General features: G+C 42.9%; 1 protein-coding gene across 1 annotated transcript in view; it reads right to left on the bottom strand.

Annotated features, from left to right (window-relative positions):
- The window catches only part of RYR3 (ryanodine receptor 3), a 529413-nt gene that overhangs the window by 55570 nt on the left and 452412 nt on the right, over positions 1 to 21431 (bottom strand). The window contains exons 68-70 of the mRNA XM_084776329.1: positions 19272 to 19512; positions 5528 to 5615; positions 5305 to 5397 (exon numbers count right to left, since the gene is read on the bottom strand). Coding sequence (XP_084632455.1) covers positions 5305 to 5397; positions 5528 to 5615; positions 19272 to 19512 — 422 coding nt within the window. The remainder of the gene's footprint in view (positions 1 to 5304; positions 5398 to 5527; positions 5616 to 19271; positions 19513 to 21431) is intronic.

The raw sequence follows: 21431 nt of genomic DNA, 5'->3' as shown, positions 1-21431 counted from the left end.
CCAAGCTTTGCCAGTCCTACCTATTCCTGCCAATATGGTGGCTGCCAAACTAAGAGAGCAGGCATCTGGAGAAGGGAGCAGAGATAGCAAGGAGACCTCCGTTAAGGCAAGGCTGGCAAAGCTGGCAGGTCTTGCCTGGCTTCCCCATTCCAAGGGTGGATAAGCCTACATCCAATTCTCTCTTTGACAGGTAATTGTCTTCCCTGGGGGCCCACAGGTTGGACAATCCATCTGTAACCACCTCTGTGGTGATCTCAGTGCGGAAGGGGTTAGAGCCTGGCACCTCTAATACTAGGACAGAAAAGACACATCATGCATTTGACCTGTACCTTTACTTGCATGGCCTGTGTGGGAAGACAAAAGGAAAGAAACAAGGAGAAGAGTCAGTCAGTAAAAACAGGGATCCAAGGCATCAGGCAGCATGTTATTCATAGCTTCTTAGGCCCAGTTGCTCAGTCAGCACAACAGATACGCAACAGTTCATGTGAGCACAGCATGAAGACCGAGCGGAGGTTAGGATGTAGGTTAATTTGCCTGTAGAACATTATCTATGTCCACATCAAGCACAAGACCAGCTGTCCAGAGTGTATGCTGTGCAGATCCCACCCACAGCAGCCACTCAGAGAAGTTCTTTTTTCTCTGTAGTGTCTCCTCTTCTATTTCCTTTAACCCCAGGGGGCTGCAGACAATTTGCATGTACCCAAAGACCTCACGTTTTTATTCCTCTCACCCACCACATTATCAGCTCCAGCATAACAGAGAACCAAGTCGAGGACAATGCCTGTGCTTCCGCCAGCAGGTTGGCATTCAAACCTTTGAATCTTTCCAAATGAAATATTTTAATTCAAGTTCACTTGGTACATCTGATATACAAACACATTAGCCTAATGTGCTATTTCCCCATTTTTATTTTTGTATATATGAATTTTTTTCATACACTATATATTTTGATCATATTCTTTCCTCTCCCCCAACTCCTCCCAGATCCTTCCCACCTCCCTATCCATCCCCTAACTTTATGTTCTTTCTCTCTCTCTCTCTCTCTTAAAAAACAAACAAACAAAAAACAAACCTGAAACAAAAATCAAACCAACCCTCCCAAAAGTACACACAGAAACAAAGCAAAACAAAACAAAACAAGAACTGGACTCCTTTTTGTGTTGGCTATTTGCAACTGATGATACGTTTTAAAAATTGCTCGAAGGGCTGGGATTTGCATAGCTCACAGGAGGCCCTGGCTTCCGTCCAAAGTACTGAAATCAAAGGAGCAAAAACAGAGCAAACGAGAAGGACAACAAAAAGACTGCTGTAAGCCTCTGGGCTGGGCATGATGACACACACCTTTAACGCCAGCGCTGGAAGCTGAGGCAGGTGGAAGACGAGTGCAAGCACCCCTGGGCTGCATGCTAGAATCTGAGGTTAGCCCAGACTGCATAGTGAGACTCTGTCTCTGAACAGAGTGAGGTAGGGAGAGAGGGAGGGAAATAGAGAGAGATGAGGCTGGGCGGGGGTCCTGTAGTCCTGTCCAGAGTGACTTGGGGTCACTCCACAACCTAAACAACAGAGCCTCTTCCTCCTTACACTGTAGCTTTAAAACATGCTTTAAGCCAAAGGTCCCTGCATCCTGAAGGTTAAACCTTTGTTTTTCACATAAGGATAAGGTTAATTACCTCATGGTAATTCCCTAATTCTGGCTCATACACCCTCAAAACGACTTCACCTATACACTCTTAGGTCATGAACTACGGCAGTACTCATTTATCAAGCAAGTGGCTTTCTGTGCAGACCTTAAAGGGAAGGAAAAAAAGCAAAAACAAAACAAAACAAAAAACCCCAAGACTTCTCAAGTCTTCATTTTTTTTTTTTCTTTTTAGATGTGGCAGTTTGATAAAAGGTTCATCGCCTGGTGTTGTCGGTGCCAATATAGCACAGGAGCTCACATCAGGCGTTGAGCAGAGGCAGACCCACACTGTGGGGAGTCCTGACATCTCGCATTGGTGAGGGAAGTGAATGTAAGTCAGCTCAGCACGAGATGCTAGAGGGAAGGACTTCTGAATATCAGTTTGAGAAATGGGATGGGGCATAAGGAGAGCATGCGAAGGGGGGACCATGAGAAAAGGAGAGAGAAGGGAGGGAAGGAAGGAGACCAGAGGAGAAATGGTAGGTGGGTGTGGGGAAGAGAGGGGGCAGAGGTAAAAAGGAAAGGGGGGGGGGGGGAGAGAGAATGTGAGATGTTTCAAAAGTGTAAGAACAAAGAAAAAAAGAGAAAGAATTCAGAGCAAGGAAGCAAATGAGAATGTGTGTGTGTGTGTATGTGTGTGTCTGTGTATGTATGTATGTGTATCTCTGTGTGTATATGTACATGCACATTGAACAAAACTCACACATGATTTTGTGTGCTCTTGAAATATTCAAATATATCTTCTCAGACAATTCCTGTCCCTTTTCAAGCCACTAAAAACATACTCTACTTCTTGTATCTCAATGGTTCATCTTACTGTCTACAGTATTGGTTAAGGACTGGCTTAACATATCTTTGGCTACATGTGTTCTAACTTACCATTCCCCTCCGAGGAAGCTGCTGCCGTACCACCAGGAAACAAAGTACATTTAAAAACCAAACCCAAGCCAAAATAGTTGCTCAGCTAGTCACATTAGCTTAACATATATTCACAAACTGGTGCTTTATAAACAAAATATACAATGAGCCCACAAAAAGATAAAAAGAGATCTGTGTTCGCTGTCAGAAAAATATTCTATCTTTGAAGGGATCTTAAATTAAGGAACAGTGAGGCCCACTGTATATTTTCTGTTGCTTCCTCGCCATCAGGCACAACTTATGCAGTGTGTGGCATGCAGCATTCACAGGTGGATGCCTCCACCAAGACTGCCATATGCACCAAAGGCAACTTCATTTATACAACACTAGAACGCAGCTAAGAACAGAGACAAATGCAGGCAGAGGTGACAAGTGCCAATTCAGATCAGTTAGCAGAGAACGCTTCATTATATAGAAGCAAGGACAAGAGGGAATCAACTGACATGGAAGAAAATCCCCTGCCTGGCTTCCCTTCTGCAGTTCTCTATCTTCAGATACCAGAAATGGCTATGTGTTGGAGGCATCGTATCTGCCTTAAAGTGTTCATCAAATGATGTTCTAACAGATGCTGCTGAAAACTGACTTTTAACCAGACTCTCTTGGTAGAACCTAAAAATGTTAGGTAGTAAGCTCAACCCAGTTATACAGATTGGAAACCTGGACTCTGAAAAATTAAGGGAATAAAGCAAAACCCTAGTCAGCACCACAGCCAAGTGCAGGGCTTTTTTCCTTTCTGTTTTGGTCTATTTGCTTCTATTTTCTATGATCTAACTGAGGCAATAGGGACGATGTGAGTGCACAAGGCTCAGGAACCATTGGGGTGCGATGCCAGAGGAAATGCAGCAGTTTGCTTCTAAATACCTTTCCGAGAGGGGAGAGACCCATGTTTTAAACATGAACATTCTCTGACCAGGCAAATGCTGCCCTTTCCTTATTCATTATTGTGAATGAACCAAGCGAAGGCTTCCCTTTCCCTATTCAACAATGTGAATGAGCAGAATGTGAGGTTAGTTTGTTAGTGGATAAGTTGTGAAATGGTTTTCTGTTGCCTCATTCACTTCGAAACTCAAGAACCTTGAGGACCCATTCATAACCAGAGGGCTGAGATGGCTTTCCCCGTTCCTGCCCCAAAGGGTTGCAAATCCTTGTATCAGATCATCATGGATGTTAGCCAAAGGATCTACCCAATGTAGAAGATAGCATGGCATCTGCCTGGGATTTTACTGACTTCTGTAGGAACTCTGGGATAAAGGACAGCTTGTGATGCTACAAGATGGCTACTTTAGATCAAGGCAATTTAGATTAACTGGAGTCTGGGAAACCTGGGCTTATGGCCCTCAAGTGAACAGTTGTGTCTATTAACTGATGAATGTAAAAAGAATGAGGAAAACCAGCTAAGTGTATCAGGAGACACTACAAGATTCCTTTGCAGCCAAGACTCCTTGAATATAATCGCTCTGCTTTGTATATGAGCAACTCCACTGTCAACTTTATAGGCAGCATATGTTAAAAGTGTACTCTGGTGTACACTGGAGAGCAGGTTACAAACTCTACAGTCAAATTCTGGGTACCGGAAGAAGTGCTAGTGTTAAAACAGAAGAAACACAGAAGCTGTAATGCTGAGTGGCTGCAGCTGACTGGAGCCAGCTGCCCCACTTGCTATAGGCCCAGGCACCCAAATTATCATTGTGCTATCATAATAGTTTCTTTCCTGCACTGCCCAGACCTTGGTTGTCCACCTCAAATGGTTACTAGAAAGATGTTCAAGGCTTCCGCTATAAGCCCATGATTTCCATCTTGCCAGATCCACCTTGCACTTCTGAGGTGGTCCCATGCACCCTCCATCCTTATGTTCCTCACAGGCAGCACTGAGCCAGCAGTGCCAGCAGTGAGCCAACTGTCTCTCAGTCATTACAGGCTACTTACACTTGACATACAAGCCAAAACTCCCTGAGGCACAGTTCTCAAAGAAACAGGCCCAAGAATAAGCCAAAATGCCTGCAACAAGACATCTTATTTAAGAAGACTTGGCTTTTGTATGTGCAACTGAAGAAGCATGCCTGATAATTCTCTCCAGCCAAGACAATGAAGCTTCGTTGTATAGAGCTGACTGAGAATGAGATGCAAGTCCACTTTGCCCCCTCTATCTCACACTTCCCTCCTATGGGTTAGCTTTTTCCCCCAGGCAGTAGAGTGACATGCCCTCTTTCAAACATTTCCTTCAGGGAAATAGACAGACATTTGCCTTTCTGGGTGCAAATGTCATGGGAAATGAACATAGGCATTAAGAGGTCAGCACATCTAGAATAAAACAGATGCCAGTGTTTCATACAGAAAGAAAGCAAGCATGAAGCCAGGGTGTGTGCCGAGGAGGAGTGCAGGCAAGGTCTTCTCCTCCAAGCCTCTCAACAGGTGGCTTTGCAGTGTGGCTGTAGTTCTGTGGAGACCTCTCAAATGCCTTGGGCAAGTCTGGAAACTTAAACTTTCTGATGTACAAGCACCTATTTATTCACAAAACACAATGAGTCTGCTACTCAACAGGAGCTTCTTCTGGCACATTCTCCAAGAAACAGCAGCAGACGCTGCTGGTTATGTGGTGGGACCGAAGTTGGCTGTGTTATCTAAGCCCCCAAAAGTATGACCTATCCAAGACATGGCTGAGGTCAAGGTCGGAGCATCCTTGAGACAGAATTCTAAAGACTTACTTTTGACATCTTGCTTTTGCTGTCTCCAGTTAAAAATGCCAAGTTATTAATCTCATTTTGAATCACAAAATTTTGCTCTTCCCTCTTGAAGTTCTAGAGCAGGGCAGGGGAAAGGAAGATTAAGAAACAAAACAGAACAGAACACAAGCATTAAAAGAAAGCTTCTTCAGATATATACCTGTCAAAACCATGCTAAATCTACAGCACAGGTGTGTGTCCTTACGTGAGATTTACACCACAGAATGAAGACCTCGGCCACCATGCGGAAGAGCTGGTCAGAATCCGAATCCGGGCTTTTGAGCCAGTTAGATCTGCATTGAGAAGCAAAGGAGTAGATGTGCGAGATTCAGTAGTGATTAGAGTGAGCACACACCACAAATGACAGCAGTATATAACTAGTCAGGTAAAACCCCATTAGCATATGAGGACGATAATCCTCATACGTTTAGGTGCAGGTTCAGAATTAGGATAAGTATCGTTGATACTTCTATCAAAGTTTTCAACTATTGTCCCTGCAAAACAATTACCAGACACTTCAAAAGTATTACCTTCGTCACCTTTGCTTTGTTTCTCCTAGCTAAACCATTAGTTTGGAAACAGACCATCCCAAATGCCTCACTGTAGAGAGATTTAGTGAATAAGACTAGCAGACCTGTGAAAACACTAGCTACTACAGCATCTGGTCCTGCCCTGGCATTTGCCACTGGAAAGCCTCTGGAAACCTGGCCTCAGAAACATAGCATGCCCTATACTTTTGACTCTGAAAGTCAGTTCTTTAAAAGGAAGATTTAAAACAATTTAAATTGTGTGGGGGAGCTGGGTGTTGGGACGTGTGTTTTTGAATGCATATGCTTGCAGATATTAAAAGCGGGTATCAGATCCCCAGGAGCCAGAATTACAGGCAGCTGTGAACTGCTGCAGTGTGGGTGCTGGGAGCTGAACCCAGTCCTCTGTCAGAGCAGCACTTGATGTTAACCGCTAAACCGTGAAGCCAGTCTTCTGAATGAAAGAAAAACTTTGTCTATCATTTAAACTATCTGAGCAGAAGCCATATCTCTTTGTGTGTGATGATGTTGGGTTTGTGGTGGTGATGGGTGGGTGGTGGTGACGATAGGTGGTGGTGACGATAGGTGGTGGTGATGATAGGTGGTGGTGACGATAGGTGGTAGTGGTGGTGGTGGTGACGATAGGTGGTGGTGGTGGTGGTGACGATAGGTGGTGGTGACGATAGGTGGTGGTGACGATAGGTGGTGGTGACGATAGGTGGTGGTGACGATAGGTGGTGGTGACGATAGGTGGTGGTGACGATAGGTGGTGGTGACGATAGGTGGTAGTGGTGGTGGTGGTGACGATAGGTGGTGGTGACAATAGGTGGTGGTGGTGGTGGTGACAATAGGTGGTGGTGACGATAGGTGGTGGTGATGATAGGTGGTGGTGACGATAGGTGGTAGTGGTGGTGGTGGTGACGATAGGTGGTGGTGACAATAGGTGGTGGTGGTGGTGGTGACAATAGGTGGTGGTGACGATAGGTGGTGGTGATGATAGGTGGTGGTGACGACAGGTGGTGGTGGTGGTGGTGGTGGTGCTGGTGCTGGTGTGGGCAGTGAGGACATTTGTTCATATGTAGAGGTCAGAGAACAACCTTGAGTGTCATTCCTCTGATATTGTCTTTTACTGACCTGGAACTTGCCAAGTTGACTTGGCTGGCTAACCAGCAAGCTCCAAAGATCTGCCTGTCTCTGCATTCCTTTAAACAAAAACAAAACAAAAGGAAACAAAACCCCCAAAACCAGCCAAACTAAACTCCTGTAGTTTCTGGGGATCATGTTTATAGGCAGGAATTTTACTAATTAAACTCTTTTCCCAGTCCTAGAAACTAAGTGTCTTTTACAACCTCTTAAATGGCTTGGAAATAGGCACTATTTTTTTTTTCCTTTTTAAAAATGAGGTCACGTTAAGACATAACACAATAGTGACAGAAAGGCTAAGTTAAGTCAATGTCAGACATTTTCTACAAGTTGTCTTGCTTGTGTGTTGTCTTCTGCATTTGATTAAGCTGCATTTCAGAAAGGTAAGGTGAATTGCTATTTCCAAATTTCTGCACAGAATAATTTTTAAAAATCCTACCCTTCTACTAAGCACTTTCATACCAAACATGAGTTTTCTTCACATTAAGCAACCACTCAGTTTTCCAGACATCAACCCACCAATTCAATCATGACACCATCTGGAGTTAGTAAACACCCCATATATTAAAGGCTCAGCCCACAAGACTGTTCCCCACTTTACACATTAGCCTCAAAGTGACCACCCAGCTGTAAATCAGGAGTTTTTACAATTCCCTGAGATCATAATTATAAGAACGACTCAGAGTTTGGGAAATCACTTTACTTGTTATTAATAGTTTATCTTAAATACAACCAAGGAAGACAAAAGATATATATAGGGCAAGATATTGTGAACTAAAATTCCTGAAAAGAAGCTGAATCTGACTGTGAACAAAAGCTCCCAGAAGGAATTTCTGTATATTCAAATACTGATGGACCACATAAAATTTCAGTACTGTGAAAGGAGAGATTGGGATTTTGTAGATTCAGAGGCTAATTACTTTTTCTTGGGCTAATTTTAGTCTTCTAGAACAGCTGTTCCTTGCCCAACTCTATACCTGAATTAACACCTCATGATAATAATAAAAGCCTCTTAGAAGCTATTAACTTGGCAGAACACTAGCCTATGCCAACCCAGGAGACAAGAATGTCATCAGATAGCATCTTGGGTTTATAGAATAGCCGTCCCAATTTTGTACCTGCCTCTCTGGTGTGCCCACCAATGTGTTTTTAAATTGCCTGGATGTATGACCCTCCTTGATCTGTAAACCTATAAAAGCCCCATGAAACTGCTTCCACCTTCGAACACGGTATTTGGGGTAACCTAAATCTGTGTTCCTAGGTCATAGTCACTCAAACATAGCTCCAGAATAGACGTATTACTTCCTTCAAGCTTGATACCCTATGAGCATATGCAGAGGGAGGTAATCCCCCTCAGGAACAGTCATAGGGGAGAGGAATAAGGGGAAAATGGGAGGGAGGGAGGGAAGAATGGGAGGATACAAGGGATGGGATAACCATTGAGATGTAACAAGAATAAATTAATAATAATAATAAAAAAATAAAAAATAATAAAAATACAAAATAAAAAAAAGATAAGAGCTGTAGTTTTTATGTTGACAATGTGAAGAGGGGTCTGGAGATTCCAACCTGTCTCCAGGTACTTTGCTCTCCAGGTATCTCTGTATTTCCACCAACTCAGGATGTCTCCAAACTCCAGAGTTTAGGGTTTTTAAAAAGAGGCTTTTATTTTATAGCATTTTAGTTAGCTTCAAGGGAAGGAAAAATTTTACCTGAGCAATGGCTTTTATCAGACTGGTCTGTGGCCATGTAGGTAGGGATATTTGATGTAGGAGGATCCAGCCCACTGTAGGAGGTACCAGCCCTAGCCTGGTGGGCCTGGGCTATATAGGAAAGGTAGCCAGGCAAACCTGGGGAAGTAAGCTTGTAAGTAGCCTTCCTCCATGGTTTCTGCTTCAAGCTCCTTCTGCTGGAGTCCCTGCCCCAGTGTCTCTTAATGATGGACTACAGTCTGTAAGCTGAAATAAGCCTTTTCTTCCCCTAAGTTGTTTTTGGCCATAGTGTTTATCATAGCAACGGAAGCAAGCTAGAGCACAGAGGCATGCATTGTGGGTGAAATCATTGGCTCTGGTGATTAGTGCAGTCTCTAGCTCCTTTCTTTTGGAGAGGTCAAGCAGTTTAGAGGGTAGGTCTGAAAGTTCAAAACATCTAATCAAATGGATGATTCATCATGAGTGTGAACTCAAGTATGGTGGAGTGAAGCTTGTTGTGAATAACAAGTCAATGCTCTAACCCAGACAAAGGTCTTAGGAGCTCTGATCCAGGAACCTGAAAGCCAGACTTGCATTTCTTCTTTATAAAACAAAATTCTTTTATTTTTGAGACTATAATATAATTGCATCATTTCCTCCTTCCCTTTCTTCTCTCAAAACCTTCCTATATACTCCTCTTTGCTTTCTTTCAAAATTGTGGTCTCTTTTGTCATTAATCATTGCTTCATGCATGTAAGTATACACATATACATTGCTGAATATAACCCGCTCGGTCTATATAATGTTACTTCTATGTATGATTTTAGGACTGACCATTTGGTATTAGATACCCAGTTGGTGTGTTCTTCCCTGGAATTATTATTTTTAAAATATAACTATACCACAGAATCTAAATTACACAGCTTTCTTGGGATAAAGAAAGACTTGGTTGCTAGTGCAGGTGTACATGTTTAATTCCAGCATGTGGGAGGCAGAGAAAGGCAAATCTCTATGAATTTTAACTATATAGTGAGTTCCAGGATGGCCAGTGCTACATAATGAGAACTTAAAAAAAAGGGGGGGGGGACAGGGTGAAGAGAAAGAAATAAAAAGAAACAACTGGCCTTCACAAATGATTTGAAAAATTGGTGTCTCTTGTCTCATGCATAGCATTATCAAAAACAAATTATGGAGCCGAGGAGACAGCTCAGCAACTCAAGTGCTCACTGCACAAGTGTGAAGGTCCAGGTTTGAGTCCCTAGAAGCCATGAAGGTCAGACTCCATAGCACAAATCTGTATTCTCAATACTTCTACAGTGAAATGGGGGGGGGGGCAGAGATAAGAGAATCCTTTGAAGTTGCTGTGCTAGCTAGCCTGGTGTACTCAGAGGCAAATGACAAAGAGACCCGCTCTTAAAGTAGGAGACAAAGATGAATACCTCTGATCTTCATACACGTTCCTGAACTCACATATATAAATGCGCACGCGGGCGCGCGCGCGCGCGCGCACACACACACACACACACACACACACACACACACACACACACACAAAGACAGTTTGGGAAATATTATTGGTATTCCTGGAAGTCTGATAGTCCTACCTGCTACAGCATGGTCTGGTTCTTTGTATTAGATTGTTAATTATTTTTCATTCTCCAAGGTTTGCTTGCTGTCTTTTATCAGCAGACTGTCACATACCCAAAATGATGCTGTGTAACCTTGCCTCCAAAATTATACCTGATAACTGCCTACACATCTGGGCAGAGGAGAAGTGAGGTAGGCAGAACTAAGGGTCATGGGCTGGGAGGACAGAAGGGTCACAGGAAGGAGAGAGAGACAGGACGAGAGAGAAGAACAAGGAAGTGGCAATCACCATGGATTATTGTAAACAAAAACCACAGGAGGAACGATTCTGAGGACCAGCGTGGTTGGAGAGAAGCAGCTCCGATGACGAGAATGTGCAAGAATTTATATCTTTTTGCATGGGAAGTAGCCCAGGTAGGAATGTTAGAGAAATGGCCTGGGATGTGGGGCTGGAAGATAACGAGGTAGTTTAGGGGCATGATGTCTGCCCAGCCCCAGGTGAAATAAGGCTTATTAAAAAATCTAACAGGTGTCTGTGCCTTTTACTGATTTGAAAGCATTTGACTAATAACTGCCAAAATAATTATATGTATTAATAATAAACATTTTTTTGGCATATATTTTCTACAACACCACAACACTACTCATGGGGCGCTCCATGGTAGACAAGAAAGGGAAACACTCTAGAGGTCTGTTCACTTTCAGGCTTTCCCTTCCTTATCTCCCATGTGCCTCCCTGCCCTGGCCTCTAGCGTCAAGATGGTTATTATCGAACCACTCTTGTCTTCAAATTCAACTGGCATCTTCTTTACATAGTGCACACTCCTAGTTGCACTTTCAGAATTCATCTCCTTTTCTTCTCTAGCAACAGATTTTTTTTGCTCAGAGTGACATCCTGTCCTGCTAATATCATGGTACTCCACCTGTCTGATGGAGTCAGGATCTGATCCATGAGATGGAAGTGAAAGTTGAAGAATAAACTTCCTGCAGAAGCTCTCAAGAAGAGATCACGTAGTGAAAAGTGTCTTTTTTTTGTCTCTGCCTGTAAAATCTGCTTTAATCTTTTCTGATTAGAATGAAAACCTGGAGTCTGGAACTCTCGTTGTCATATGAAAACATAATATAACTTTGGAGATGGAAAGCAATGGGAAAGATATAAAGACAAAGGTGTAAGGCTCCATAATGAATAATCATACTGGTCATACACTGCCTACCTTTGGATTTCTTCTGTGTGTAATAGACTCCTCGTCTCTTTAAGCAGCATAGTCACTTCTCCATTACCTGCATCCCAAATGCAATCCAAGCTTGAAGTCTGAGGCTGATAAACTCTTTGATTTTCCTTCACATTGATTATTTTTCAGAATGCTTTTTCAGGGTTACATTTCTCGCTTTATCAGACCCACCAGCTGTTCGTGCCTTGGTGTTTTGGTTTAAATGAGCTTTGTGCATTTCTACTGTGGTTTAAGTAGGAAGAAATAAGGAAAGGTCCGTCCATGGGGGATGGTCAGTAAGCAAGAGTAGCAGGAACAAGACCTTGGGTGCCATTTTCTGGTGGATGATCATTTTCTTCTCTTTGCCTTCACGTTGGGATGCAGCTTGAGGTGGGGGATTTTAGCTTTGCTCACTCTTTTTCTGAAATGCAAATCTTTATTCACTCTTTCCAGTAAAGTTCTTTCCTCAAGCCAGATTAATAAGTATGAAGAGCATCCTGTTAAATGTTTACTCCCAAGCACACAAGCTCTCTGCTCCTCTCCTTCAAGACAGACCAAAATGGCACTTGCAGAAGAAAAGGTTTTGCCTTCATTTCTGTTGCTCAGACTCACTCTGTTCAGAGGTATCTTTTCAGAGGGTTCAGCATCCAAGTCAATACTTAGCCACTTGATCTCTGCTGAGATCATTACCTAACCTGTGGGTCTTTTTGTCATTGGCACTGGTTGCTGCCAAGAGGCAGTCCTGAAATGCAAGGCTTCTGATGGAGGAGATTCAGTTCAGAGGTCATGAGTTGGGACTTGTCCATGCAAGTGAAAGGGTGGGGGGAGCAACCCAAGCAGATTAAATAGCTGAGTATATTAACACAGAAAACAAGAATCCTTGAGAATAGGATCTTAGCAAGTGGCGTGTGATGGCCCACAGTGCTAACTGTGAAGCCAGGAAAGGAGCAGGCTCATGGGAGGGGTCGCAGACAGAAAAGACGTACTTTATTCACTCCGGATGAAGGCTGCCCTACAGACTGCCAGGCAGTCAGATGCTGGCAGGCACCCAGGAACACATCGGCACACACATAGACTGCTACGCAGGTCATACAGGAACAGGCTCACAGGCCTGCAGACAAGCCCATAGAGGCAGGCTACAGAAGGTAAACTCTCTCGTTTGGCCATGCTTAAAATAAACCCACACAAATGTAACATTTTGTCAGAAATAGTTAGATAACACATTACATCACTATGTTCCCTGGACACCTGGTGTCCTCCACCATTTTGTGCTGACTCATAATCCCTCAGATGTTCAGTGTTAGCCATCTAGGTCCATGCTGGGCATCTATATCACTGCCATGTTTTCTAAACATAAGCTGGCTCTTTATGATCCTCTGTTCCTAGCGGCTAGCTGTACATGTGTAATCCCAGCATCGAGGGGCTGAGCCAGAAGGATCATTAGGAGTTTGAGGCTAGCCTGGGCTACATAAGCAAGACCTTGTCTCAAACTCCTCATGCCCTCTACAGGATAGAATCAAATCTTAGACAATGGCAAGAGACTCAAACTTACCTTTTCAAAATAAAAAGCTCCCACATTTTGAGAAACACTGAAGCCTTGCTCTTGGCTCTGGGGTCAGGCTATCTGAAGTGATATTGCAAGTCTCCACTCCACACAGGCCTCAGCCTAAGATGGCCACTGCTCAGGCTTTAATCTAATCCCCTTTGACAGATTCAGAGATTTTTTTTTTTGCCAAAATTTATAGGCTGAGTCCGTATTTATGTCCTACACATTTCTGGTTCCCAGAAAGGAGGCAAAAACACAGCTACCCTTTTAGAGACTTGTTGAATCTGTCTTGACTTCTATCTCTAGGCAAGAGGAGATGCTCAGCTGATGCACCTTGATCTGCTCACAATAGACCTGGAGTTCTTGTGTATCCTGCCAACGTCAGGCTTACCACTGAGTAATGGAAACTTCTTTTCAAAAGGAGATTCAAAACCCATCCCATAGAGATAAGGGAAGCATAAAGGTTTAAAACAGTGAAGGAAATCAGGGAGGAAGAAAGGGCACGGAGTCTCTTCAATGTGTTAGTGCTGCCAAATGAAAGACTAGTTTTCTCTGGCTTTAGAGAGCAAAGTTGGAGCCTATAGGTAAGAGCTATAGTTGAGCTCAGATAGTTGAAAACTGGGATGGGACTGCATGCAAAGCAAGGTTGCTTCTGTCCTCCTTTTCTTCCCATCACTGGGGTAAGCAAACAAGGTAGGGAATCCTCTGCAGGGGAAAGAAGAGATGCTTATTCATCCAGGTGGAGGAAACACGAGGTGACTACAGCATCTCTGTCAGCCTCTCCACACCATCATCCTAAGTCAGTTGGTTATTTAGGGTGGAGAGAGTGCTCCTGGAATCTAGTCTCTACTGTTTGCTGCCCTCCACTCTACTGAAAGCCCCAGGGACACATTTTGGCTTACTCAAGGATGATCCTAAGGAAAGAGAAGGCTTTCCTATCTCAACGCTCTATCCACACTAAGAAATGGGCAGAAAATGCCATGATGGGGCAAGTCTTTTCTTTTCCCTCTTGAAAGTCTTCTAATCCCAACTTCTGGGGCTGACCAACATGCACTTGTTCTCAGACAAACCACTTCCCACAGACACAAGGAAAGGAAAGTGACCTTTGATTAGGGAAAAGACTGTAGGATGAGACAAAGGTAATAAAAGATTTGAGGAAAGATTAGAAGAGGAGGCAAAAATAACCCTTTATAACCTCACAATCCCAATTCTCCTCCAGCATTCGTTTGAATGCATTAATAATAAACTCAGACTCACTAATAATGTGTTGGAGTCAAATTAAGGGCAGAAATCAGAGAACTTCCTCTTGGTATCACTTCCAGATTTGAATTCTCTAATTCAGTTTCTCCACATCTTCCATCATCCTGTCTGCCTGTTTTGTGAGTCTGAATCTATCCCTATCTGAAGGTTGTCTTGAGAATCTGTCCCTGTGTCTGTGCCAAACAAAGAGCTTGGTTTTCTCTTTTATTGAACAACACAGAAAGTGTCACATGGGGAAGGAAAGAAGGATGTGTCACAGAAATCTTTAACAGAGTTTTATAAAGAACTGACTCTAACTGACCCAGATAACAAGCAAACATGATCAAGCAATATCTGAATGCTTCGTTCGTTTGTTGTGGCTATCCATTTTTTAGACTGCTTTCAGCCTGTATTTGCTATTTTCAGCAAATGATTATCATAACACATGTTCAAACACACAGGCCTTTAAGTGAACAATGTAACAGCTAACCATACTTGCCTTGGATTTCCCAGATAATCAACTTTTACAGGCTAAACTGATACATAGTTGTAATCTTAAGTATTCTTTTATGCCCCTGACCCAGGAGTAATGCATGTGTGTTTGAAAATGTGTTACGATAATTATCTGCTGAAAATAGCAAGCAGTCTTAAGTCTTAAGAGTTAAAACTCTGGTTTTAAGGTCTAACAAAGGTCTCAGTCTCTTCTAATATAAGAATTATTATTTTTTAAATCATAATGCAAAGCCGTATCTTCCAAAATAATCAAGTTAGAAAGGATGTTGCTTTGGATTTTTTTTTGAGGGTCTCACTCTTTAGTTTAGGCTGACGTCTTAGCAGCACCTCCTTTGCCTCAAGCCTCCTACGTGCTGCAGTAACAGGCATGGGCCCCTATGGCCAGCAGTCTGGACAGTTTTTCTACACCTCCCTCTTAGTATAGTATGAATACTTTCTGCTTTCACTGCTATAAAAGGGCTTTGAAGGGACAGGCACTCATGTCGGAAGGCTGTGGTTCTAAGCAGGCTCACATGGCTGTGACGCTCAAGGAGGAACAGGTTGAGAAGTGCAGATGAATGAATTAATGATGATCTCAAAGACTCCCTGACATTGCCATTTTTAGCAGCTGTCAAGCACCTTGTAAACAGAGCACGCTCTGCCTTGAGTCCTGATCATCCATGGTGACAGACGCAATTCAAACGCTATTCCAGGAGCAATCTTGCTCCACTTTTATTTTTATTTTCACCTCAAACTCTGACAAATTTCTTCTTTAAATTGCTAACATAATTACGTTATCGGAAATGACTAAAGTTGATACTCTAAAAGCAGAAGAAGTTCCTTTGTCAAAATGAGGATAATTTCCGGTAGCTAGGAAAGGAAATATTCTATTCTAGTCTTAATGTACATATTTATGCATATGTGTCTATGTGTCTCTGTGTGTTTGTGTGCGTGCACAGACAATATGTATGCAGAATATGTTTTCTTTCAAATCCGACATATAAGTAACCTTGTGCAAATTACTTCAATTATAGCTTATTTTATAAAGATAAATGCCAACTAAAAGGAATATAAATCTCCTGCTATCACAGAATGGGAAAGAGCTCTAAAAGTTGGTTCTGTTCTCTTAGCTATTTTTGTATCCCTTCCAGCACCCCCAGATTATAAGTCTTTCAACTGGAAGAGCGTGGTACAGGGAAACACTTACTTGGGCTTTGCTTCTATTCCTGGCAAAGGGGTTCCTGAGCAGTAGGAGTAATTTTTGCTTTTTATAACAAGCCCCTTAGACCATCGGGGAAGGTGTTATGAACAACATGAGGCTTGCCATTTCATAGCAAGCCCCAATCTTGCTGAAGGGCTAGATAGCTTCAGGATAGCACCTGGGCCCCAGACAGACTAGAACTCTCTTGTGCTGGCTGGAATCAGATTACAGGGGTGGATGTCTCAGTCTTATTCCTAACTCTTGGAAAAAGAGAGGATGCAGTTCAAACTCAAATACTAATGGTTATAGAAACAATCAGTCAATGAAGCCCACCCAATAAAACTGTTAAAGACTAAGGCTGCTTAGCAGAGGTAGAACGCTTGTCTGGCAGACTGCCCTAGGCTCAATGCCCAGTGCAAAGCAAAGCAAAATAAGGCAGAACAAAAACTCCACTGCCAGTGAAGACTCCTGAACCATGAGCCTCAGGGTCTTCTAGACTGGTGACACACAGATGTGTGAGAGGCTACTATACCTCGGGAGGGCATGGGACCTCTGTGCATCTCCAAACCCTCACATTTCCTGAGTCGTATTCTTTCTAGTAAATCAGTAATTATAAGTGCTTTCTTGAGCTCCTTAAAGGTCTTACAGATTGAAATACATTCAAGAAAGAACATACTGTGAGTAGAAATAGCTAGTCCACGAGTCCCCTAGACTTTCCTGGGAGAGGGCCATATCTTTCATATCTGCTAAATTGAGCCTTCAGATAAATCAAATACACCCATTCCCTAGTCTGCCTGCCTGCCTTCCTTCCTTCCTTCCTTTCCTGTAAACTAGAGCACTGTAAGGGGCCCCAGAGACTGAGAATTTCTTTTCCCCCCAGTTCCAATAAAAATTGCAATAAACAGATTTCCCCATATTAACAATTATTATTGCCATTTTCTCATATGGGTGAATGTTCTGAGCCAGGCCTTATTTACTATGAATTATTCTGATCTGGGCCAAGGGGGCGGGGTCATAGAAATCTGAGTTTATACTCTGCACAGAAAAACTGTGGCTAGCCTGGTTACCTCCTTTTAACACCACTTTATTGAATTTGTTCTTAGACAACTTTCCATATGTACACAACGCATGCTGCCCATGCTTGACTACCACCTTGCCACTCTCTCTCTTCCCCATTAATCTCTTTTCTGTTATTGTCTATTTGTTTTGTGACCTATTGAGAATAAAGAGGCCATCTTAGTGACCATGAGCTTAGAGATGGCCTTTGGATCCTGGTGGATTTAGCAGGGGGTACACAAGTAAAGAGAGCGATCCCTCCTCTCCCAGTTCTATCAGCATCTAAACATTCTGAGGTAAAGGTAGATCCCGAGAGTGCCTGTTTCCTGACAGACTGTTAAAGTGGCCAATCTCTTGTGGTTCCGGCACATGCAACTTCAGTTGTGAGCTAATGATTGAATATTTGTTAGTTAATTTTTTCTTTAAAATCCTACATAAACACTCTACTACTGAACTATACCCCCAACCCAATGGCACTCCATATATGCCTGGTGTCTGAAGTTGGGGCAGTCTAGCAGGCAGGTTATACTAACTCTCAGTAGTTCAGAATTAGTGTATATTTCTGGGTGCCCTGTTGGTATTGAAGTAGAGGACCAGTGTGAGAAAATGACACACATTTGCTTGTAGGGATGGGGAAAGCAAAGGTCAAATATGACAGTTTAAAGTGACACATTTGTAAGTTGACCAAGGGTGGTTTTGCAATGGCTAATTTTGATTATTACCTTAATTGAGTTAAGAAATATCTAAAAAGGGAGCTGGAGAGATGGCTCAGGAGTTTAGAGCACTGGCTGCTCTTCCAGAGTACCTGAGTTCAATTCCTAGCACCCATATGGAAGCTCAAAAATGCTGGTAACTTCCGTTTGAGGGGGTAAAATACACACATGGTGTATAAACACACATGTAGGTGGAACACTTATTCATATAAAATAAAAATAAAGGTAAAAATGCATTTAAAAACAAAATGCCTTGGGCACTAGTGGGACCCAAATTTGGCTTTGCATATGAAAGTATTTCTAGATAGGATTATATGAAAGGAGAAGACTCACCCTGAAAGCAAACAACACCATTTCCTGGACTGGGGTCTCAGATTGAATAAATAAGGGAAACAAAGAAACTCAAAAAGAACAAAAAACAGACAAGTAAAAAGCCCACCAAAAGAACAGGGAAAGTCAATAGAACAACAACATTCTCCTTTCACAGCTTCCTTATCTACCCAGATGTAAGTAAGCCTTCGCCTTCACCTCCATGATGGACTGTGTCCCCTCAAACCATGAGCCACAATAAATGCTCCCTTAAGTTGTTTGCATCAGCTGTCTGGGCACAGCCTGGAGACCGGTAACTAATCCAGTGAGGGTCTGCTATACCACACCCTAAGGTTCATTGAAAACATCTGTGCCTATCCTACAAATACCTGCATTCTTTATAGACATAAGAGGACTACAGGCCCTAATATATCTCAAATTACCACTTAATTATTCGTTATATCACAACTAAATTTTATATGCCAAATGAACATATGGGGCTCAGACAAGGGATGGATGACTCATACATCAAAATTTTCTGTCATTATATGAATTAATTTGTTTAATTATGACATTTGAACATTTCAGCTATTAAGCATCCTGAACACATTACTTCCTGGGGACTTTTCACCCATAGTTCCTCTTCCCATAATGCTCTTGTTCTGGACTTTTAAACTTCCCATCTTTTTATGTCGTGCACGTTGTTGCTCAAATGCTACGTTCCCAGTAACACCACAGTTAAGGAATTACATTCTACCTGCCTTTCCTAGTTCTCTTTACTTCTCTCAACATGGTTTTACTCTTTTGTTGTTGTTGTGGTGCATGCTTCTCTACTCCCAGAATGAATGTTCCTAGGCTAAAGAGTATTTCCCCTCCCTCAAGGCCTTGAACAGTACTTGGCACAGTCAAGGACATCCATTAATGAGTTTGTGAGTGAAGAGCAGAACAGAGTCAACGCAAACCTTATCCAACCAGCTCTCCTGTCTTTTAGTGAGGATGCATGCCTCAATCCACACAACATCCCTGGTCAAGGCAGTCACCGTACGTGGGTTCTCACTACTGGTGGAGAGACTGGTAGTGGCATCTGTGACTTCCTTCATCCCCAGCAACACAAAACAAGACCATCTTTCCATGCTATTTGATTGCCCCAAACCAGCCTCAGACATCCGCAGGCAGCTTCCAGAGCGCTCTCTCTCTCTCTCTCTCTCTCTCTCTCTCTCTCTCTCTCTCATACCTGTTGTTGTCCACGTAGCGGATCAGCATGGGGTAGAAGGCGTAGAGGTCCCTGCAGAGGACAGCGAACTCATCCAGGATGAGGAGCTCAGCCTCCTGGGTGTCGCCCTTGCCGTCAGTCTTCAGCTGCTCCTCCTCCTGCACAGTCTTTACCGCCTTCTTCTTTAGCTTCTCCAGGGTAGGGATGAAGTGGCTCCGCAGCAGGTCAGGCCTGGCTTTGCTGATGATTGGCTGGGCATACACTGCGTTTGAAGACAGAGGACCTTATTCTCATCGCACGTGTTCTGACCACGAATGACCATGAAAGGGGCGACTGAGGAGGCCGTCTACAAAGGGTGACACATGTGTCTAGCTCCCTTCTTTAGTTCTGCCTTGGTACTTCCCTCTCAATACAAGTATACAGTGGAGGCTGGGGATCTAGGCAGCTGCAGGAGAAGGTCCTAACCCTACTTAGCTCCCCTCGGCCACAGGAGCCCCATGTACATGAGTTTCTCATGTATGTATGACCTGTGCCATACTTCTCTTCTAACAGGCTATCTTGCATCATCTGACAATCTTTACATGTCAGTCTTCACCCACCAGCTGAAATTTATGTCCCTGAAGGAAGGCTTTTGTTTATAGAAATTAAGACCATGCTGACCTGGGAGCATGCACTGGGTATGTGCTTGCTATTGAGGTGACAGATATGCCAGTTATCCTGATCTGTATTAGACATAGAATGGATGCACTGAAAGTCACACTGTAGCCCACAAATACGTACAATTATTATGTGTTAAAAATAAAGTATACGTATGCTTATGTGTGTATGCATACACATGCTTTCCAATTATATCATTAAGAAAAACTGCCAGAAGCATAATAGTCCAGTCAAGCTCTAAGCTCTCAGCATTGGTGTCTTCTCTGAGCCTTGAGGGAGGGAATTAAACATGTGTTGGGAAAGACTGGGCCATTAGTAGAAATAGAGAAGCTGAACAAAAAATTAGCAGGGCTGCCAATGTTGGCCTTTTGTAAAAAGAAAGATGGAAACCCACATGTCCTATCCTATTTCTCATATCCCATTGAGTAGATACTGTGATTATACTATTATAAATTAGGTCAGCTGAACTGAAGACTCTGAGTCTAAAGAATCAGAATAATTGCAAGAAAATGTGAAATGAAATGAATGCATCTTGAACCATTGACAATGGACATTCGAATGGCCATTTCAACATTTCTTTAGCTTAGGGAAATTCAGTTAAGAACAACTTGTTTTCTCTTATGTTTTTCTTTTCTAATAGAGAGAGATAGCTTCAACCAGAGAAGGTGAAGGTAGCTTTTTGTTTTGTTTTGTTTTTTTGAGACAGGGTTCCTCTGTGCCATCTCTCTGGCTGTCCTGGAACTCTCTTTATAGACCAGGCTGGCCTCAAACTCACAGAGATCTGCCTACCTCTGCCTCCCAAGTGCTGGGATTAAAGGCATGCACCACCACCACTCGGCTCGAAGCATTTTGATGGTACACTGCTGTACCTAATTAAGCTTAAATAAGGTACTTAAATCCTACTTGCATGAGTTACCAGCACTTAAGTGGCCTCACTGAATGAGATCTGAATTTGCCATAGGAAGGACAGCTGAAGTTGTTTCCATCAGTGTTCCTCAAAGCAGTGACAGTATCTCTTAAACCCCAGTGGGGGAAGGGAGCAGATTCTCAGCTCCTCAGCCTTCCCTTAACTCAGATTTATAGATTAGAACCCATCCAATTCCCTTACAATTAACAATCTTTTTAGGGTAACTGGTAATAAGGGATTGTGTACTCTGTTTATTTTATGTTTGCAGGGTCTGTGTTATCCATCAGTCAAAATAGTTACAATTTTAATCTCAGTCCATTTCTGAGACAGAAAGGAGGGAGGAATATTTCCTACTTGTTTTCATTTGCCGGGAAGGGTCACTAGTCTGCGTTGTGCTCCCTGTAGCCCAGCTTTGGCATTTCATGGTTCAAGAAGTTGGATAGGAAAAGCTGTGACAAGTGGACCCCACGATCAACTGAACTTCCATCAAATACAATGATTCTCCCCAGCATTAATCTTCTCCCCAGACTCTTGTTTGACACACAGGATGCTAAATATTCATGGTTTCTTAACTGTGGGGAGTACATTCATTTTCCAAAAACTTTTCCACTTTTCTT

The sequence above is a fragment of the Acomys minous genome (genome assembly GCF_964271855.1).
Source record: "Acomys minous genome assembly, chromosome: 3".
Classification (NCBI taxonomy): Eukaryota; Metazoa; Chordata; class Mammalia; order Rodentia; family Muridae; genus Acomys; species Acomys minous.
This window is presented reverse-complemented; position numbering and strand designations above follow the sequence as displayed.